We start from the raw sequence: 22,957 nt of genomic DNA, 5'->3' as shown, positions 1-22,957 counted from the left end.
TCATTGTGGAAAACATCTACTCAATATGCTGTAGCAGTCAAAAAAGTGAACAGAATTTTGGGAATCATTAGGAAAGGGATAGATAAGACAGAAAATATCATATTGCCTCTGGTATGCCCACATCTTGAATACTGTGTGAAGATGTGGTCATTCCATCTCAAAAAAGATATATTGGAATTGGAAAACATACAGAAAAGGGCAACAAAAATGATTAGGGGTATGGAACAGCTTTTATATGAGGAGAGATTAGTAAGACTGGGACTTTTCAGTTTGGAAAAGAGGCCACTAAGGGTGGATATGATAGAGGTCTATAAAATCATGACTGATGTGGAGAAAGTAAATAAGGAATTGTTATTTACTCCTTCTGATAACACAAGAACTAGGGGTCACCAAAAGAAATTAGTTGGCAGCAGGTTTAAAAAGGAAGTATTTCTTCACACAACACATAGTCAACCCGTGGAACTCTGTCGGAGGGTGTTGTGAAGGCTAAACGTATAGCAGGATTCAAGAAAGAACTGGATAAATTCATGGAGGATAGGTCCATCAATGGCTGTTAACCAGGATGGGCAGGGATGGTGTCCCTTCCCTCTGTAATTGCCAGAAGCTGGGAATGAGTGACAGGGGATGGGTCACTTGATAATTATCTGGTTCATTGCCTGGCACTGGCCATTGTCAGAAGACAGGATACTGGGCTAAGTGGACCTTTGGTCTGACTCAGTATGGCCGTTCTTGTGTTCTTAATCTTCTCCCTGTTAAGGAAAATAAATTTAGCTCCTTTAGTCTATCACGGTCCCAGAACATTGTCCACCTTTCTCCTCACAACAGGCAGGACACCACTCTTCAATACCGATAATAACAGTGCCCATTTCTTTTCATCAGTAGATCTCAGAGTGCTTGACAAAGAAGGTCAGTATCATCATCCCCATTTTACAGACAGGGAAACCAAGGCACAGAGAGGTGAAATCATCCTAGGTCACCCAGCAGACTAATAGTAGATCCAGGAATAGAACCTATTTCTGAGCCCTCGTCGTCCAGTGTGCTGTCTACTAAGCTATGCTGACACATTCTAATTTCTGGCACCTATTTTGGTACAATAAAAGTAGGGATTATGATGAAGTCTCTTCAAAGAGAAGGTGATCAGCAGATCTGTCAGAAATAAGAAAACTGTTTTAAAAAAATTGTGCCCAGCCAGGCAAAATACAGGCCTTCTTCCACCTATTAGAACCAAGAATAGAACCCTGAACTCCTGACTTTAACTGCTGTAGCTCCCACACAGTGTTTTCCAAGGGTACCCAGCATAATCAAACCAGCTGTTTTAGTACAAGAAGCCAGTAATTACTCTCAGTCAAAATTATAAGGAGAGCACTGTAAATTGCCTGAAATCCACATCTGTTTGTTATTTGCCCATCAGTACCGTTCCTTGGCTGCCAATCTAAGTGTTGCTGCTGCTTTGGAACCCCTGCTGGAATATGCGTATGTGAATTATACAGTCGGGGGCATCAGAGCAGTTGCACCATATAGACCCTTCATCTGGGTCAATTGACAAGGAATGGTATATGGCATTAGGACTGAGGTACATTAATTGATATGCTCTGCCTTTATTTTCTCGTTTTATTGAGCGGAGCAGTACCCCAGTAGTGGAAGCTCCAATAACTTGGTCTTATCTGACAGCAGTTGCCTTAAGACACCTCCCTGCTACTCTGCTCTTCAGATTAATTCAGGAGAGGCTGAGCAAGCAGCCGTAGTGAGAGAGAACATTCTGATAGACACCGTAGAGATAAGAAATTCCATCTCTGAAGCAGACTGCATAGCTTGCTCTACTTTGGTTCCAGAGTTTTGCTGCAACACTGCAAGAAACATTTATCATTATTTAAGTGCTATCATCGTCATGCCAGATACAGCTTTGCTCCCCAAGTTGTTTTTCTTCCTGGAAAGTTCTTCAGACTCTTTATGTACACTTGCTGTTCAGTTTCTGCAGGCACTGTCCCTTCTGCCAAAAGACCCTGAAAACGATGGGGCAAATAATGTCAGCGCCCTTACTAACTATGAAAGCACTGTCTGCTCAGTTTTAGGTAAAATCTGAGTCTGTATAAATAATTTCTCTCCCAGTTGAGACACTGAGATTTGAATCCTATTTCATTTGCATTGAGAGAAATCCTCTTCCCCCATGTAAAGAGCCAACGCAAGGCCTACACACCACTTAATTCCTATTTTGATGGTTTAATTGGTGTTCAAAATCTTGTACTGGCTTCCTGCATAGGGGTGAATTGTATTTATCTATTATTTAAACAAGCCCTGTTCACCTTCAACAAAGATGACCAAGGTCCCAGTCCTTCCAAACACGTTTAACTTTACATGCACAAAGAGCCTTGCAGTGGTTCACTGGAGCTACTTGCATGTATAAAGTTAAGCATGCATGTCGGTTGGCCAAAGCAGTCACGTAGGTTGCACAAGGTAGGCCAAAATCAGTGACAAAGCTTCCCCAGAGCCAATTCCACTTTCAGAGCTCTTGTGAAACACCTGTGTTCCACCCTTTTTGCCAGCAGCTCCTCAGTCTCATCCTGTGTTCTGAAGCAATCCTTTAATGTAACACAGTGATACCTAATTTATAATACATCATTTGCATATTTGAATGATGAAACCTATAATGTTCAATAGTTATAAATGTGCTGACTTGGTGTATTTGACAGTGAAAGCAGAACTAATTTTAAATGTACCATTAGCTAGCTTCTCTTTTCAACCATGTAAAACAATAAAGCACACTATTTGTGCATAATAAAATATGCAGTTATATTCACTACTGTATCTTTTGGAAAAGAAGAAAATATTGGATAGAAGTTAATTCTCACACCTCAGAACTACCAGTGAAACAAACCTCAAACAATCTTGTCATTCACCAGTGGTATGTTTTTTCATAGATAAAGAGAAAATGTGTAATATCAGAGTGGGTGATTTTTATTTTAGATTAAAGAAAATAGCAAAGAACAAACAAACATTATGGACCAGATCCTCAGATGGTGTAAATTGGTGTATTAATAATTATTATTTGTATAAATAATTGAAATTGGGACCCCCCACGGTGCTAGGCACTATATATACATACACAATAGACAATCTTCGCCCTGAAAAATTTAAATGTAATTTTTTATGGAGGGGGAATTGAGACACAGATTAGGTGATTTGCCCAAGGTCACAGGAGAAGTCTGTGGCAGAGCCAGGAACTGAACCAAGCTCTTTTGAGTCCCAATCCAATGCCATAACTGCCCCACTATCTTCTTTTCTCTTTTGACTTCAGTCGAGCTACATTAATTTACATCAGCCGAGGATCTTGTCCAGAATGTGTGTGTGACTCAATCAGGAATAGTTGCTATCTTGAACTAATTCAGAGAGGGGAAAGTACATAGAAGAGAGACTTACAGTTAGAAAGCTACACACACCATAGCGATAGATGCAGCCCAACAAAGAATTCCTTAAGGGCTGACCTCTGCACCTAAACAGAGGTCCAGGGGTGCTAGAATAATTTTTATAGTGGGGGTGCTGATGAGGAAAACCATGTATTTGGTGTTTGTTGTTACTATTTCAAGCCTGGTGGTATGGCAGCACCCCTAGTTCCGGCACCACTGCAGGGGTCCTTGCAGGATTGAATCTTTAGCTAGTATATTTTATGTGCAGATTCATTGTGAGAATCATTGAAAAGTCCTGCAGGGTTTTTTTTTATGCTATAAATGTTTGTTGTACAGTATAACATTATATTGCTTTTTCTGTGGAATGAAATACTGTTTTGTCATATATTTTTCTTTCTTAGTATATAGATTCAATAGAGCTTGAGCATTCTACAGAAGTTGAGAACCCAGTGAAATACCACCAGGCATGGCAAAAATTATGCAAAGCAGAGTAGGTGCCATCAAGTATTCTCTATACAAAGTAGAAGAGTTTAATGATTTGTTGTTTTGTTTAATATAACTTTTTTCCTAACTGATTTTTCCAGTGTCTTGTATAATTTCAATATCCAATACCATCTTATCTTTCTTCTCATTAACTCAGTACTTTGCAATGCAAAAGCCATCGTTGGAAAAGATTTTAGATTTTATGTAAAAATATCACACTAATTCTAAAGTGCATCTCAAATGGAAAATCATATATTACTAAAAAGATTTTGAACCATTCACTATATCAGGTAGACTGGTTTAGGAATTTGGTTTTGTTGCTGACAGGAAGAAATAACTTCATGATGATTTGTGACAAGAATGATTTATACTGAAGGAAATAGCAAGTTAAAAAATATTGGGCCAGAACTTCAACCTGTGTTCTGGCCTCTTTGGGTGGGATTTTTAAATGTGCCTGCTGCTTAGGTACATTTGAAGAGTTAGGCATTTTCAAAAATTCTATCCTTTCTGATCTGACTAAAGGATCAGTAGTTTATTTTTGTCATCAAACATCATAGTAAAAAGTGAATAAGTAAATGTTATGCCTGGGCTACTAAATATTCATTACATTTTTGTAAGGTTGTTTTTATAAGCATCAATCCACTTTGTGAAATTATTAAACTGTGAGTTGCCCCGTTGAAGTCAATACAAGTTTTGCGATTGATGTCACTGGGACCAGCAATTCCCCTTGTCTAACTAAAGGGAACATTTTACTTCATCCACTACCAAAAGGCATCTCTTTAGTATTATTCAGCAGCTATTGTAAAGGCACCAGAAATACCATCCAACAAGTTTAGAGTGAGCAAGAATTCTGTAGCTTATTAAAGAAATAGGAATTTCACTGGAGAGGATATAATTACTTTATTTGAATTTGGCTAGAACACTGATGCAGATGTTCCAAAACTTGAAATAAGTCTATTGGATTTTTCATGTTGATGAGGTGCATTTCTCATTAAAGATCACCCAGAATTGGCACCTTGGATTATACAAAATGTGGTGCCCCTTAACACCACATTTATTTAATTTTAACCTGACAAGTCATTCTTTTAAGTGACACACGGAGACTTTCTTTTTTTGTCCTTATTTTACATCTCAATCATTTTATGTATGGATTTTATTACAGTGGCATTTTGGTCCCAGGCGGGTTTGGATTTAGGGGAACAGAAGGCAAACTCCAAGCAATCTCTTGGGCAAGAAAAAAGAAAAAACCTTTTCTTGGTAAGACCTGTCAACTAAGGAAATATTGCTGGGTGTTGAAGATATGTAGATAAAGGTGGTTAATTTTTATAAAACTATAGTAGTTGTTAAAATAGGATATAAAATCTACCTGGCAAAGTTGCATGCGCCTCATTAAAATGTAAGTGGTTTTTGACTCGAGTCAGCATTCAAGTTCTATGTTAGAGGTCCTGACTCTATTATTTGTTGTTTGTTTTGCGATATCACCTAAGAGCCTGTGATGGGTTTGGCACTGCTGTGCCCCTTTGTGGCAGGGGAGGGAGGGGTGCCAGGGTCTTGCCTCTCGAATTTCCCAGCCTGCCTTCTTTAAGGGCGTCCCAGTGGGGCCTAATGACAGGTTCCCACATGCTCGCCCCGAGTATCAGGGCAGCGCAGCCCAGTGTCCAGAGTCCATATAACTCACCCCGGGTATCAGGGCAACGTGGCCCAATGGCCAGAGTCTATACAACTTGCCCCGGATATCAGGGTAGCGTGGCCCAATGGCCAGAGTCCATACAGCTCAACCCGGGTATCAGGGCAGCGTGGCCCAATGGCCAGAGTCCATCTTTCCCCCTCTCAGGCGGGGAAGTGTTGCCTAATGGTCGGAGGAGTAGGGGGACCTAGTCCCACCCTCTCCACCGGTTCCCAACCCAGGGCTCTCATATTGGCAGGGTTCCCCTTGCTGTTGGCTCGGTGGGGATCCACCCGCAACACGCCGAACGTCAGTGCTGCTTTAACGTGATTTGTCCCTAAGGTTCCCCTGGGTTACTTCCTACCCTCAGTGTTGTATTCTCCCCTCCGGGACGGTGTGGGGGGTTACCGGTCTGTATCCCTCTGTCGGGTCCTCCGTCTGGGCTACAGGGTACGTGCTGGCCGGGCTGGATCCTGGAGCGTAGGCTGGTCCTCCTCCGGAGCTGGCTGTGTTGTCCTTCTCCTCTGGTGGTCAGCCCTGACTAAGCAGTTTTGCAGGCTTTTATACCTACCCTCCAGTTGGAGCATGCCCAGCAGGGCTTCCGGAGCAGGGCTTCCTTCGCCAAGAAGGCATGGTTAACCCCCTCGGCGCCAGTGCGGGGCCACTCTGCCCTGTCACAGAGCCCCAGTCACAGACCAGGTTCCCTTTGTGCTTGGCCCTGTATAAACACAGAACAAAAAGACAGTCCCTGCCTCAATGACCTTAGAATCACATTTGATTTGGAGTATCTTTTTAAGAACAATAAATCAGCAACATTATAATTTTAGCATAATATATCCCAAGAAAATATCCCTTTCAACATGTTTGTTATGTCTGATCATTTCTGTATTGCTATTACTTTTAATTACACATTTCTGTTATAGTAGTGTCCAGTTAGGATCTCGGCCAGGTGCTATGCAGACACATAAGAAGATGCGGTCCTTGCCTTGAGTTGCTTACAATCTAAGATGCATGGTGAATTCTTTGACTAGATACTAGGGATGGGCCTGGCCAAAATCTTGGATCTGAACATACCCAAACTTTCAGCTGTAGCCTGTCCCTACTAGGCACATAACATTTAAAATGAAAAAAGGTTTTTAGTAGGACTCTAAGGACATAGATATTATGAATAGTCTAGCGAGAACCTTTACATTTCTTGCGCACAATTAGTCAACCAGTCTTCAGGATTCCCAGAATGTATGAGTTTGTACATACAAACTGAGTAGCCGGAAATCAAAACTGGGTATTCTGAAGGCCAAATTGAGGCTACTTTGCAAATTCTACTTTTTATTGTGTGAAACTCTGTTCTGTTCTCTCTCTGTTTTTTTTTGCAGGAGTTTGCTTGGGGATGCAGCTGGCAGTGGTGGAGTTTGCAAGAAACTGTTTAAACTGGAAAGGTGAGTTCAGTATGCTAGTATGGATTTGGTTCACTTAAAAGAAAGCTTATTCTTTATATGAATTTTAGATTATTCAAATCATAGTATTATGTGTTTAGATCAATGTGAGCAAATTCTAAGAGCTCAGTTGTGAATTAGACTACATGCCTATGTAAGGGAGTAAGAACTCCCTTTCTCCCCCTGTGCAGGCTACTCAGATCTTGGTTTCAGAAGCATAGGAATATGCTGGCAGCTCACCTCTATACTCTGTCCCTCAAGCAGGTGAGTAGGTAGTGATGGGGAATGGGAGGAGCATTGGCTCCACCCCACTACTCATTGAGCACAGTAGCCAGATAAGTGCAGAGTGGGTAGTAATTTAGTGCTGGCTTAGGCCAGCAGTAAATTGTTACCCTCAAGAACAAGTAGGTATCAGGGGAGGAAGTGTGACTCTGATGAGTCTCTATGAGTATGTCAGCACTTCAAACTAGGAGTGTAATTCCCAGCTCACGAAGACTGAGCTCTGATCTAACTGGCACAGTAAAAATAGAGTGTAGTTGCAGCAACACGAGCAGAAAGAGGGGCTAGCTGCACTGAGTACGTACCTGTCTGAGACGCTGGGGCAGACACTACCCTGCCCCACTGCTCATGCTGCCACAGGTTTTTAGCACACTATTTTTAGTGTTCTAGCTCAATCAGAGCTAGCACAGGTATGTTTCCTTGAGTTGAGAATCACACTCCCTTCTTGATGTGTAGACTTCCCTGAGGCATTGTGCTTCCTGAGGCTGCTCCTGCATGTTGTACGTTACACACTCACCTTTACAAGGCTGTGCCTAAGGGCACAGTGTAGCCCTACAAGCCAACAAAACTGATGATCTAGGACAATGAAAACGTATGGTGGTTATTCTGAATTTTTTGTGTTCCAGATGCAAATTCTACAGAATTTGACCCAAACACAAAATATCCTGTTGTAAGTACTGATTTATCTCTTCTGTATGTTTTCTTAATACCCCTTGGTTAGATGACCAGCTATGTATCTTTTTCATGTGTTGAGACTTGAAGAGATGTCTGCTGTCCATATTTACCATATTTATTGTTTAAATAGTAACTTAGCACTATAATGAAGATGTAAGAGTAATGAAGATACAATACTGATTTTTATATCAGAATAATTTGCATGGCCACAGATTGATATAAGCAGAGGATAAGGATTATAACGTAGTTATTGCAGAGTGAAACATAAGAAGCTATAAGGTAGGAAAGATCTCTTATCAAAACATAAATTTTTGCAATAAAATTGCAGGGAACATAAATAGAAGTACTAGTATATTTTTTTTTATGTGATAGATATTTTTTTTTCAAATTTGTTCTGGAGTCACAAAAAGAAAGTGCTTCTTTAGGACAGTTTTCTATGCTGTGTGTTTGATGGAACTGTCCCAAAGTAGAGAAAAATTGGTTAAGGATTTAAAAACATCATGGTGGATTTAGTAAAAGTGAAAGTACGAATGGTTCCAATAGTAGTGACTTTGGGTTTTCCAGACAGAAAGTCCTCTTGACTCAATAATATAAAGTTGCACTCACACCATCCATGTGTGCTCTGGCAAAATTTTGGAAGGGAGCCCCCTGATAATATCTCATAGTTGAGGAGAGCATGTAATATTCGCATAACAGGAAAGCTCACAGATGATCTGAAAATGGGGATTTCTAGAATCTGAAAAAGATAAGACGAGAAATGTTTTAGATAGATATTGAATTAATAGACTGCTAAATGTTAAACTGCTGCTCCAGTGTCAGCTTGCTCCAGAAGTGCTGGGTTGTAATCTGAAATGTGAAAATGAATTTTTTGCTTAGTTTTCAAAATATGAATACAATCATTTTTTTAAGTGATGGTGAAATATGTATATTAACAGGGGTCTGTTAGTCTGATTTTAAAGATAGATTGTCAAAGCGCTATACAGAATTTTGTCTGCATGCCTCCTATTAAAATCAATGTGAACTCTGAAAATGTACTCATATGTAAACAAATGGAAATTCAGACATTACACCAACGGTAATGTAGTTTAAAAGATCCCTTTCATTTCCCACCTTACAGACTGCAAGAGGTCACATTTTACTTACATGCTTCTTTTGAATCTAAGAAATGATGAATGATGAATTTTGTAAGTCAATGTACTCTTGAAACCCTGGATATTGTCAAGGTTATCTTAAGCCTGTTTGTTGGGCGGGAAGTTTAGATGCAGAAGGGCCGGGCTACTGGGAAGACTGTGATCTTAGGATGTGTTGAATGCTTGTCCTTGGGAAGGGGGCATCAGCAGAATTTCTTCCTATTATGCCTTTACAGTGTATTCCCTTTCCGAGTCTCACCTACTAAACCTTGTTGCAGGTGACATTTAACCCCCTCAAAATGTTCTTGTCAGTAATCTCATTTTACTTATCATGATGTTGCTATGTTTCTTTGCTTGTTAAGTAGATGATCTTCGTAACATGCCATTGAAGTGCTATGGATTATTTGTATCCTCTGAACATCCCTTAGTCCTCACTAACGATGGACTTGAACCAATACCCCATATCTGAATGTCCCGCACTGAGTTAATTTTAGTCTGGATCTGTATCAGGATTTAAACTTGTCAGCATGGGCTCATTTCCAGCCTCTAGTTTACATGCTATATATTTTTTTTATCAGTGATTACAGAGAACTACTGTTTATTACAGTGTAATAGCAATCAGTCTGTGTATTTATTGTTGCTTTTCGTGAGGCAGTTTTGCTGTATCCTCAGTACAATATTTTTTAGCCTGTTCAAATCCATACTTCAACTCTAACAGCAATTTTCTCTGTTAAAGTGCAATAGTAGTACTAAATGTTAGAACAATAGCAAGTGGGCATCTGTGTTGATGACCATGGTTTGAAGATAAACACAAAGAAACTTGAAGTTTTGGAAGTGGAAAGAGTGGAAAAAGAGCTGTTGATCGAAGCTTCAGAAGAAAGAATCTGGGTACTTGGGAAGTACTGAAGGTATGTCTAAACTGCAGTTAAAAACATGCACCTGGCTTCATGGGTCTTGAGCTATGGAGCAGTTTAATTGTGATTCCGACAAGCCCAAGCCCAGGCTCTAGGACCCTGCTAAGAGGAAGGATCCCAGAGCTCTCACTGCAGCCCAAGTCCAAACGTCTATTCCACAATTAAACAACCACTTAGCCCAAGTCGCCTAGCACAGACCAACTGCAAGTGTCTTATTGGAGTGTAGACATACCCTTAGTGCTATCTGGAGAATTGAAAAGAAGAGCCCAGTGTGCATGGGTGACAGGAAAAAGATAGGAGTACTGTAGGGCCTCACTTAAGTAACAAACTGAAAGGAAAAGTATATGCTGCATGTGTTTTTCCCTGCCTACTCTGTGGTTTAGAAATGGTCGGGTCTTTTGCATATGGAAGAAAAAAGATTTTCTATGATTCTAAGGTACGGGTAGTAGCACGTAATATATTGAGAATGGCAGGCAAATGGAGGGCAGACAGAATGTGCATGGAAGAAATTAGGGGAAAGATGAACATGGGACTCCCAGTAATAAATAGGCTGGAGAGTGCACATTTGAAGTGGGTGGACAAGTGATACGAATGGAAGAAGAATGGTTTACAAAGAAAGCATGGGAGGAAGAGTTCAGCAAGAAAGGATGTGGAAGACAGAAGATACGATGGAGAGACTGTTAAGAGAAGATTGAAGAGAAATGGACTGGAACTCCAAGACCTATGAACCCCTGTCATGGACCTGAAGGAGTAGCGAAGACTTGTGGGCACCGCTGACCCCATACAAAAGGGAAAAGATGTTGAGAAGTGAATTGAAGCTCATATCTATGACAACATATTGCTGTTGTATGGAAATATCATGAATCGTTAGGTGATCTGCAGCATTTTGATTGCATTAAAGGAGAAGCAAGACATTCATTCAAGTAAAATTTAAACGGAGAAAATAATGGAATAAATGTAAAATCTGAAAGTCACCAAAGATTAATGGAGTTAAACAGTTTGTGTGTGATGTCCATAAAAGCTACTCTGAAAAGCATGTTTCTGAATCTTAATCTGTATAGCAGGAATGCTGATATTTCACAGCTGAACTCTGAGTGAGGCAAAGTGAACCTTCAGTTGTTTCAGCTGGACATCTTACATATTAATACCTGTAACCGTAAAGGTTTCAGTTTAGCAAAGCCTGCATTGTATTAAAATATTTGGATATTGTTTATAGTAATGTACAGAAATAATTTAAGGGGGATCAGGTTAGTAAAGTTTGTGAATTATTGAGACCACAGAGATGATTTCATGCACCGTGAGAGCTGATGAGGGAACACTGTGTCACTCTCATGGTAGCACCCTCAGCAGCTCAGTAAGGCTACGTCCAGACTACCCGCCGTATCTCATCTAGATGCTATATATCGATCCCCGAGGGCGCTTATATCGATTCTGGAACTCCATCAATCCCAACGGAGTTGCGGAATCGACAGGGAGAGCCGCGAACATCGATCCCGCGCGGTGAGGACGGGAGAGTAATCCGATCTTAGATATTCGACTTCAGCTACGTTATTCACGTAGCTGAAGTTGCGTATCTAAGATCGATTTCCCCCCGTAGTGTGGACCAGCCCTAAGTCTTGAAACAGAAGAGCACTTACTGTACTCCTCTTCCTTGTATTGGCTACTCCTCCTCTGGAAGTTGCTCCTGGAGAATGGGGGTGGAGAAACACGGGTCCAGTAACCGTTGGGTTTTGCTTTTTTGCTTTGCTTTCTTTTTTTTTTAAATAAAAAATTAGGACCATGTGATTGCTGAACCATGCCAATAGGCTAGGATTCTCAGGGGCAGATGTAGAACTTGGAATTTCTTGTAACTCTTTTTAATTTACTACCTGTAGTATTGCCAACTCAAGTGTTCAAAAATCATGAGCTGAACCCCAGGAATCACAAGATTGGCTTAACACTCATGGAATTCTTAAAAACAATTAATAAATTTTGGGTTCTTTTTATTTGCCTTCTGGGATTTGAGCTTGTAAAAGCCTGTTTACAGCTTTTCTCTGCAACCATGAAGGCTAGAAACTTATTTAAATAAAAACAAAAAATAAAAGCTAAGATTTTTACACAGTCACCTGATTCAAGGAGTTGTGGCTAAGAAAAATAGCAAAATATCACAAGAATCATGATAAAGTCGCAAGAATTGGCAACACTATTAATTGACTGTATCCTTTCAACTATAGTGGCCCAAGTGATATTGCTGTAATAGAATGCACAGAAACTGTTTTGATCAAAAGTTTTTAGCACTGTGAAGATTTTCTTTTTGAGATTTTTGCTTTTAATTCTAAAGTTGAAGAGATAAATGTTGTGACTTGACTTGTTTGAAGAGTAACTAATGCATACTTAAGCTATGAGGGAGTTTCCTACCGTGGTGTTGATTTATATCAGTTCAACTATTATTCATCTATTTCATCTTGTTCCATGGTTTAGTGTGATTACAAAAGCATTACTTGGCATTGATCCTGCCGACACACCTAGGAGTAACTTTATGCATATGAGTACTCCTGCTGAACTCCCTGGGTAGTCAGAGGGCCTACTCACAGGAGTTAAGCTAATCTGTAGGTGTTGCAGGACTGGAACCATAGTGTGCAGTTGATATTTCAGTGCCGAGAAACCATTTGATAGTTTCTGCATACAAAACACTGGTTTGTGAGTTTTTTTGGTGACTTGCACATTGTAAAGTTTAACTACAAAGTTTGTTTTAAACAAAATTGTACCATTTTTCCAGCCCACATGGTGAAAAGCATTATAAAATGTGTCTTGGGGATTTAAATTAAAGTGGGCATGTCTGAGTTTCCTGTTGCAGTTATTAGCATTTATGCATTAATCCATCCTTGCTTTAGCACTAGAAATAGTCTTGAACTAAAATCTTTTAACTGAATGTCACAAAATAATAATTAATAGTTCTTTTAATCTGTGGAACTCCAAGCACTTTGCACAGATGGGTAATTTTCATCTGTAGATGAGGGAAGAAGTAGCACAGAGAGGTGAAGTGACTTGTTCAAGGTTATCCAGTTCATCAGTGGCAGAACCGGGCATAGAACCCAGCTCTCCTGACTCCCGACCCAGTGCTGTATCCACCATATCATGCATGTTAGAATTCCATATCCAGATTTTGCAGCTTGTGCTCAACTCTGTTTAATATAGATTTGATTTTATAAAGGGAACGTGGGCTAGATGAATGAGGGCTGATCAGGCCCAGAAACTCATTCTGTCTAATTCCAGCTATGTTGATAACTTGCTGCATGTGTTCCATGGTAAGACCTTTAATCTTTTTGCCTCAGTTTTTTCTGACCTGCAAAATTGGAATGATAATACCTACTGACCTTGCCTGACTGTGGTGAGGATTAATATAGTTAGTGTTTGTGCAACACTTTGAAAAAGTAATGCGCCAAGTTGTATTACTACTCTGTGGAAGAATTTTATACTGCAAATACATTTAGGGACAAAATCTACACTCGGTTCTTTGTACATTCCTTGCAGCCCTTTGCAGTAAACATGTTTACACAGGGTATTAGGGCAGTATTTGATCCAAATGGTCAAAGGCATTTTATTTTTATTCCTCCTCTTTCCCCACAATATTAAAGCGGTTGTAATCTTTTCTGATGCGCTCTTGCATTGTGGTCTCAGCCTTTCATCTGCTGATGCCTCAAAGATAACTTTTGTAAAAATGCCTCCTTCATTATTAGCCTTGAAGACAGGGCCGACTCCAGGTTTTCTGCCACCAAAAGTGGCAAAAAAAAAAAAGCCACAGCAGCGCGATCGCGCCACTCCGCAATTTGGCGGCAGATCCTTCACTCTGAGAGGGACTGAAGGACCCAGCACCAAATTGCTGCTGAAGACCCAGACATGCTGCCCCAATAGTGGCCGGAGTGCACCCTCTTGGTGTTGGCCGCCTCAAGCACCTGCTTCTTTAGCTGGTGCCTGGAACCGGCCTTGCTTGAAGATGCTGATTTTATTTTTAAAACTTTATTTTCCATGATATTTCTGATATTACATATGGTATGAAGTGCTCCTGACCTTTTGGAATAAGTAAAATGTAAGCATTTTTTATAACCCTGAGCATTGGATCAGAAGTGGGCTTTGAGAGGAAGTGACGCTTTTATAACACTATTTAATGCTTACTTCCCGTGGCCTGCTTTTTCTATAACTGATAAGAAGTGTTAGTAACACAGTCAAGGTCAGAAATTTCTCCTATTGTATAACACAGATAAAAAGAAAAGAAATATAGATCCCAACCCTTACACACATAAATAATTCCGTTTAGTTTAGTATTATTACTTGCATGTGTAAAGTTGCTCATTTACAGAAGTATTTGCAGGGTTGGGTCCATAGCCAGAACTGAAATAAAAACAAGGTGTATGAAAATACTTTATATTTGGCCAAAAATAAACTATATGAAAAATATTTTTTTTCCAAGGAACACTAGCTACTTAAGGACTGAACTGTACACAGTAGTCTATTTTAGGTACCTTTTTTATCTCACGATCTTTAATTTATCCTTTCAACACCCCTGTGAGGTAGGAAAGTGTTCTTATCCCTATTTTATAGATGGGGAACTGAGGTACAGAGAGACTAAGTGACTTGCCCAAGGTTACAAAGGACATCCGTGGTAGAGTAGGGATTTGAACCCAAGTCTTCTAGGTCCTAAGTTAGCGGCCTATCGTTCTTCTTACAAGGATACCTTATTTTTAATTTAGTTTCCGTGTGTTTCATTACTTTCTTCTCAATAAGGGAAACAATAATAATAATAATAGCAATTACTATGACACTGGAATTTTCTGATGTAGGCTATGTGCTGAAAGGATTAAAAAGAGAATCTAAAAAAAATTGCACATGTTTTAATATGCAAAAGTAACTTCATCTGATGTGGACCTGATCATGCTCCCAAAGATGACTGTAAATCTGTATTTGACAATAGAGAAGACTGATGCTGCAAGGCTAATTGGGCTTGTGTTGAAAAGAGGAATGAATATGACTAAATATTTATTAAGAGATTGAATCCTACACTCCCATGAAGTCAGCTCCTATTGATTCATTGAAAGAGGTTAAGTGTTATTTCTATGCCTAAATTGTAATTTGTATCTATAACAAATACAAAAACACAAATTTCAGAAGTTGTGCATGTATAGCCAAACCAAAAAAATGTCTTACCACTTTTGTGAAAGAGTGAAATCTCCCTTCCTTTAGAGTATTCCCACTCTGAATATTTTTCAGGGCTGCCTCAAATTCGTTTTAAAAAAATGGATATAAGATGTCCATTCTGTGAGGCTGACAGGCATTAGGATCTGAACCAACAGAAATATATCTCATCTGCCCTCTGCAGCTATGTAGCCATGTACTGTAAGTTGTTCTCAGTTTAGGGTCTGATTCAGAAACATGTTTGGTGTTTCCTATGAAGTATTGAGCACTTTCAACATCCCCTTTCTTCAATGGGAGTTGATGACACTTAGCACCTTTCAAGATTGGACCCTTAAAGCGTAAAGTGTCAGATATCCCTTAAAGAAAAGGTGTTTGGAAGTTTCATTTTAGCAAAGAGATTGCCTCTTGAATTGGAACTGATGCTACATTTAGCTGTATGGGTGAAAGTATTTTCATAATAATACAAACATCATCCCACCCAACTGCAATCCAAGTCTGTCTCTCATAGCTGCGGTGAATGTTGCTTGCTAAAAGGTTCCCGGAAGGAGCAAAATGTTACTTTAAAAAATGTAAATGGTGAAGTAAATTTTTGGAACATTTTTTCTTTGAACTGTCTGTCATAAGGCAGAACATGATACGAGCAGAGAGAATGGTGGATGCTCTGCTTGTAGCCATGTACTGTAAAGTACTGACCATCCATCTAATTCATCATCAGATGTTTTTTTCTGGGTTCTCTGGAAAATAAATAGAATGTAATCATGGAATTAAATGCTGTACCATAATGCATATGCATAATCAGGGCAAATGAAGGATGCATAAACAACCTTAATTCTGACATTTCCTAACTTTGAGTGCTTGACTTTCTAAACCGAAAGATGTTTTTTTAATTCGTTATTAACTGTAACTTAAAGTTGTTAAAGTAAATGGATATCAAAGATATTTTATTATTATATTGTCAATAGCAAGAATATGCAAAAGCTGATTTATAATGAAGGAATCAAAGCCTTTAGTGTCAGAATGGTTTAATTAATATATCCTGTTAGAACATAGGACATCAGTGCAGAGGTCACAGAGACGTTTGTGATACAGTAGAACCTCAAAGTTATGAACACCAGAGTTACGAACTGAGCAATCAACCACACACCTCATTTCGAAGTGGAAGTATGCAATCAGGCAGCAGCAGAGACCAAAAAAAATAAAAAATACGGTACTGTATAGTACTGTTTTAAACATAAACTACTAAAAAAAAAAGGGAAGTTTAAAAAAAAAGATTTGACAAGGTAAGGAAACTGTTTCTGTGCTCGTTTCATTTAAATTAAGATGATTAAAAGCAACATTTTCTGCTGCACAGTAAAGTTTCAAAGCTGTATTAAGTCAGTGTTCAGTTGTGAACTTTTAAAAGAACAACCATAATGCTTTGTTCAGAGTTATAAACATTTCAGAGTTACAAACAGCCTCCATTCCTGAGCTGTTTGTAACTCTGAGGTTCTACTGTAATAGGCAGTCCATGTTTGATCTTAGATTTGATATAATTCATTTTGTATGTATACAGTTATGATATTCCTTATAGATTTTTATCTGATTCACCTAAGTACAGCTATTTTTGTTAGGTATATTTTATACATGTTATTGAGGAAAATATTTTTTTTAAATAGTAAATAGAATATTGGTAAGTTTGTATTTAACATATGAATCTTAGATATATCTAATTCATATATTTTACTATATTGAGATATGTGTCCTGACTTAAGCTGAATTGACTAGTATACTGTAGTGAATAATCTTTGCTGGAAGTGATAGAGTGACCTTAATGTATATGGCCATATATCCCTTCCAAAAACATGAATTTAAACTGTCCCATGTGTCAAAGTACTACCCCCACATAAAGCAGGAGTTATATAAAGGCCATTTCCTTACATCATGTTTTTGTAGCATGAAATAAAAATGTTAATTCTAAAATAACGGGGAAGTGGAGTGTGTTGATACCCAGTATATAGGAAATACAGTACAAGGAGACCAATCCTTTTACACTAAAGAAAATCTTTATTATCTGCTGATAATGTTATCACAATAAGTAAATCTGTAAATACATATATATATATATACTTGTTATGAATGCCAAGTTTTTTCTTTCTTCCTTTGCCAGTGGTGGTGGTCCTCCTTTTGTCTCACTGGCCTGTGCCAGTTATACGTTTTACAATGGACAGAAATTCTTCAAAGCTGACTTTCCCATCATTATTTTTGTCCAACGATTTAATTATGTTATCGAGAGAGAATGCATCCTGTTTTTATAGGAAAATCATTAAAAAAGTTAAGTAAAAAAATTAATGGTCACAGATACTTCCTGATAAGAAACGTAGCCCATAAAGTATGCTAACTATTAATGTTACTATGGAGGTATTGCTACTACTATGGGATCTACGAGTAAGTACGTGTGTGTGTGTGTGTGTGGGAGGGAGATTGTTATATTGCCTAACCAAGAAATGCAGTTCCCACAGTCTGCTAACGTTGTTATCAAAGATGTATCAGACCTCTGAAAAGTGTGTGAGCAATCATCTGCCTTTCACTTTTCACTATAGAAGAGCATACCTAAGAAATAGTTTAAATTCTCACAGTCAGGCTATCAAGAACTGAAAATGTCCCCATGTGCAAGAGCCAGTGCAACTGAACATGACAGTCAGCAGCAAGGCTTCATTATGACTAGACTTTCATTCTGATGTAGGTAAATTTAGTTTGGACTATATTACAAAGATGGGGAAAGAAAGACAGGTGAGAAAGCAGTAGCATAGACTACAATGGTCACCTTTAAAAGTCAACATCTACCACACAGTACTATCTCAGGGTCTAACCCAGAGCCCACTTACATCAGTTGAAAGAATCGCATTGACTTCACTGGGCTTTGGATCAGGCCCTGAGACAGGGCTGTTCCCCCCTGTATTTAGAATACTCTCTATTGTGTTAGCAAAATTGTTTAAATGTGGTAAATCTAGCTAAGAGCATTAACTCCTTTTAGTCCAGTCCGTATTATGAAAGTGCACATGGCATTCTGGTGCAGTGAATTTTCTGAAAACGCTCTTGGTAATTAGTCAAATGTATAAAGTGGGATAAACCTAGTTTTGATTGTGATTTAAGCTGCTTTTTTATGTTGTGTCATACATTATATAATCTATTTCAGTGTTAAACAAGTTGTACATTTCTGCAAACACGGAAAATGCTAGAAAAATCTACTATCCAAATTGCAAGTAGAAATCATTGATAACACAGGTGAAATGTGAATGCTCAGTCAAATCTGGATTTATTTTCCTCCAAAGATGAACTGGCTATGACTGATATAAAAAAAGTTTTAGTAAGAAAGCACCTTAGCAGACTTACAAGTTTGTTTCCAATTAAATAAACTATGACTATAAATTATAATAATTGTTTGATAAGGAAACACTTTTTTATATTTTATGATTTTTCCATAGGTTTAATTGCATGTACTGGATCATGTAAAAGATTTTTCTCCATCCAACAAATTGTAGCAAAATGAATACAGTGGATTTTTTTATTCACAAAATTCTGGACTTCTGGAGTTCAGGCTTTTGACAAAATGTACCAACTCTGATTCAGCACACCCACATTTAACATCTAAATGTTCAGTCCAGCAAAGGAAACTATTTGGAGTCCTACTGAAGTCAAAACCCAACTCCGATTAATCTTCCAAAATCTGATTATTCTTGAAACCCCTAAATGGTGTCATATCGACATTTCTGCAGATCAAATGGTGGTGGTGATTTTTTGCCTTTGCACTTTTCTTAAAATCACAGAAAATTATTGTGTCCATTTCCATTACAGCAGGGACTTCAACTATTTACCAGCTTCTTCAGACTTCTTACCTGAATTCTGATACTTCTGTTTTCAGAATCGAATAATTACCAGTCACCACATTTACCTACTACTCAAAGTCTAAGACCTTCTGAGATGAATCAAGATACAGTATACAGACCTGGGGAGGGAATATTTTGTATGATCTAGTTGATGCGACTTTGCCTTCAGAACACCTTATAAAATACATTAAAACTATTTCTTTCATAGTGCCAAGTTGTGAACTCCTTACAACTATGTAAGTAAGGCAAGTGTTGGATTCACATACTGACCCTTTGAGAACGATTGTTAGTCAATGGGGGCATAAGGCTCTGCCTTGCAGGATCAGGGCCTATATTTACATTTTCCCACCCATTCCACAGAGAGTACAATTGATGCTGCTTGGGCTACACTTACCTTCAGATATTGTGCAAACTGATTCTGAAGCAGGTTTTTTAGTCCACCAATGGACAGTGTACTGGTACTACCCTCCATCAATGCATATTGGGTGAAATATTTTAAAAGGTTATCATCAAGTAAATTTTCCATATTTCTGATTATATTCTTGAAGGATAACTGTGAAAAGAAAACAAAACCCTACATTTGAATGTTTAAAGAGAAGGAAAAAATCAGTGATGGATTTCATTCCAGGTAGCAGGTGTCTGTTTTGGATGAAGAGGGCAAGCAGTTGGTATGAACAACAATTGCTTATTATAAGTGCAGTTTTTGAAATAGAAATGATTATGTTAAATTAGCAGTTATCAACAGGTGAAAATGTAAATCTCCTCTAATATATTGAAATGATCAACCAGGTATGTAGGTTTGTTTGATTTTTTTTCCTGTTGGGGAGATAATTCTGTTCCCACTAACATCTCAGCAGTGAATAAGTTATACTTAACTGCTAACCCACAGGTACAGTGGGCTTTTTCTTCAATATAATGGGCTCAACCCATTTCCAAATGAAAATGCTAAATTAATATAAGAGATTTTAAATGTGTAATAAATTCAGATCGTACTTACCTGACTCACAAAACCCAGAATAACTAACAGAATCCAGCAGGAATGAGAATTGCGGGGTTGGGACAACCTTTATAGTCTTCATGCTTCCACCCCACCCTGATTATGAAATTTTTCTTTTGTCATTAAAAACAGTACACTAATTTTAATCTTATAGATCCAATGATCAAAGGTTTTGCATACTTTAGAAAAAAGACATAATGAAAACAGTTTTACAATTGAAGGGGCACCCTAAACCCCTATCCATGAGGTTTCATTAAAGTCCTTTCTGTGGGTATTTCCCCCCTACAAACCGTGTGTTTTAGTTTTTAACCTCTGCCACACCCGCTTCAGAGTTAGCCTGGGGAAAGCTTCTATAGAGAGAGGCTTTTTGTATATGCATAAAATGTTGTTTCCAAAGCGTATGTTGCCTGATCCTTTTTAATGGTTAATAATAATTGTATTGATTGCCAGTTGATCCTGATTAATGAGCTGGGGATAAGAGGGTTCTTATCCCAGAATCAGGCGACACAGAACTAAAACCAACATGTCCAGTATCTCGGCAGGAGCCTCAGGGTTTATGGCAAGGACACTCACACTGAGGGCAAAGCCAAACCTTGATAATTTTTATTAAAACCAGTACTAGAGACAGAAAAGCCCCAAGCCACGTACACAGACAAGAGTAATATGGTATTGGGGACATCTGTGGTATCATTCCCTTGCATGTGCTCTTAGACTTCTATACTTATGCCCTTTCTTGAGGACCTGGTGATAAGAGACATGCTGAGTGAGTCCAATAGTCCAGGTTTCTCAATTCCGAAGATTGGTGGCAGATAACAATAGAGCTGGGGGCAGATAACAGTAGAGCTGAAGGGTCAAATGATGGAAAGCTAACCTCCTCCGCATGGTGGTTGGGCCTATTACAAGGCCTGAACACTGTCATGAATATTCATTCTAATGCCCTGCTTTCCATATTCAAATCTAACTTCCTCACCCTCATAATATTGAAATGCATTTGTCCTATAGGTTCACTTAGGTTCACTTATTAATGCAATTTAATTCGCTATCATATATGCCAGCTATGGCTCAAGCAAACTTGTGGTTAGACATCTGCCAACAATTCTATCCTAAAATATCCAAGCCCAGTATCACTTCAGTATTCCTGCGGTTGTCTGGTATCGTTATATTCCAACTCCTGCTATTGAGCAAGCTATTCCTAGTTCCCCAAAACCTAAGGGTGACTGTTACATCATTTATCTATGCCAAGGGTCACAGGCCTACTGTGCTTGGCTATACTTATGCTAGCCTTCTAATGTCTTACAGGATACAGACCTGTAGGTTCCTTGTGGTACTGCTGAATATAATAAAAATCTAAGCTAGTTCTATAGGCTACACTTAGCATACAGCATTTTATCATAAAACATATTCATTTACCTTCTGAGCTAGAAGAATGTAAAAGAAGTGTAATGTAGGTTTAGGAGTGGATGGCTAACAGTTACAGTACAGTCCAAGAAGCTGTCTATATTTAAAATACAGACCTAATTTTTAAGTGTTTTTTTATTTTGAGTTTTCATTTATAATTCTCCAAAGCATTTCAGCTAAAAGCTGGTTAGGAAAAATGAACTCTAAGGTGCTGAAGGTCTAGTAAACTCCTTATTGGTGCTGATGACTTTTGTCTTTATTTGTTGTTGTGGTCTGCTCTCATGGTCATACTTTAAACTGCTCTCTTCCTGGAGATCCAGGTGTGGTGCTTATAACCCATGCTCAGAGAGTGAGGGATAATGAATGTGTCTTGTGTCTGTAATTTATGATGCAGTTCACCATGGGTCAGTCATCTCTAGCCTTTGGCTGAGAAACCATTTTATCAAGGGTCATGGAGTCTAAATATTCCTCTGACAATGATATTGTTTTGGTAGCATAGACAGGGCATTAAACACAGTAGAGCTGGGCAAATAATGTGCTTAATAGTCTGGAAATTCATTCCAAGCTCTCACAGATGTCTCCGTAAGTGCTACAAGGACTGTGTCACTTTCCATGATCCTGTTTACTAAGTCAAAATTCCCTTAAAATTGGCTTCTTATGTGACTGTTCATCCCAGTAAACTTGATTGGTAAAATATTTGCAAACACAAAAGATGGGGAGAACAATCAAAATGAACTGGATTATAAATTTGAACAAATGTTTGTGAACATTCTTTTTTGCAGCATTCACTTATTTTTATGTATATGCAACTTGTGTATAATCAGTACCTTCCAGAGCATTAGTGATATAGTCAGCTGGTAAAATCTCTCTCTAACTCTGCATGATCTGATGTAGAGGGAAAAATTATAGAGCAGTCCAGGTTTCTCGGAATAGGTGTCATAAACTATGACCATGTGTTTCTGTGACATACAGGACACACATATTGCAAATATCTGGAATGAGCTGTTGTTTTAGTGAAGAAGCACAGTGAAGGGAAGTGTAAACTCTTAGACTGAACTGGAAAAATCTAGAGCCTGTGAAATCTTTGCTATGCTGTGTGCAGAACTTGCCTAATGCAGCATCTGGGGTAAAATAAAGAGAGACATATAGTTACAGGTCAGCAAGAGTACAGTATGGCTTTGAATCAGGTAGTGCCACAGGCTATAGTAACCAGCAAATGAGATAAATGCCTATTGTGGGGACACAGGTGGCAAAAGGTATAATGAAAGCTGGGCTGGAGTGCCTTTCCACTGACTGCGCGGGCATCGGTCTCAAATCATGAAGTACAGCAATACCTGTATCCTGTGGGTTGCAATCAGCATTAGTCATTCCCTCACTATTGTGCATGAGTGTGCCGCCAGCAACAACAGTATGCTGTCACCATGCTGTGGGTCAGCACTAAGTCTTCCTGACTAATCAAAATATCATATTGGTTCTCTGGTCACAGGGAGAGATGTGTCTGATAAGCAAATCTGTTTTGTTGCAGGCAAACAACCTGAAA

General features: G+C 38.7%; 1 protein-coding gene across 12 annotated transcripts in view; it reads left to right on the top strand.

Annotated features, from left to right (window-relative positions):
• The window catches only part of CTPS2 (CTP synthase 2), a 165,164-nt gene that overhangs the window by 61,237 nt on the left and 80,970 nt on the right, over positions 1–22,957 (top strand). For 10 of the 12 annotated variants that reach the window (XM_030573674.1, XM_030573665.1, XM_030573700.1 and 7 more), the window contains 4 exons: positions 3,806–3,894; positions 5,050–5,144; positions 6,927–6,989; positions 7,892–7,935. In XM_030573674.1, coding sequence (XP_030429534.1) covers positions 3,806–3,894; positions 5,050–5,144; positions 6,927–6,989; positions 7,892–7,935 — 291 coding nt within the window. Of the gene's footprint in view, positions 1–3,805; positions 3,895–5,049; positions 5,145–6,926; positions 6,990–7,891; positions 7,936–9,057; positions 9,112–17,302; positions 17,409–22,957 lie in introns of those variants that run through there. The other 2 variants (XM_030573741.1, XM_030573751.1) reach the window with 2 other exon arrangements.

This window comes from Gopherus evgoodei, chromosome 1 (assembly GCF_007399415.2).
Source record: "Gopherus evgoodei ecotype Sinaloan lineage chromosome 1, rGopEvg1_v1.p, whole genome shotgun sequence".
NCBI classification, from domain to species: Eukaryota; Metazoa; Chordata; order Testudines; family Testudinidae; genus Gopherus; species Gopherus evgoodei.
Note: the sequence above shows the minus strand (reverse complement) of the source record. Positions and strands in the feature narration are given on the sequence as shown.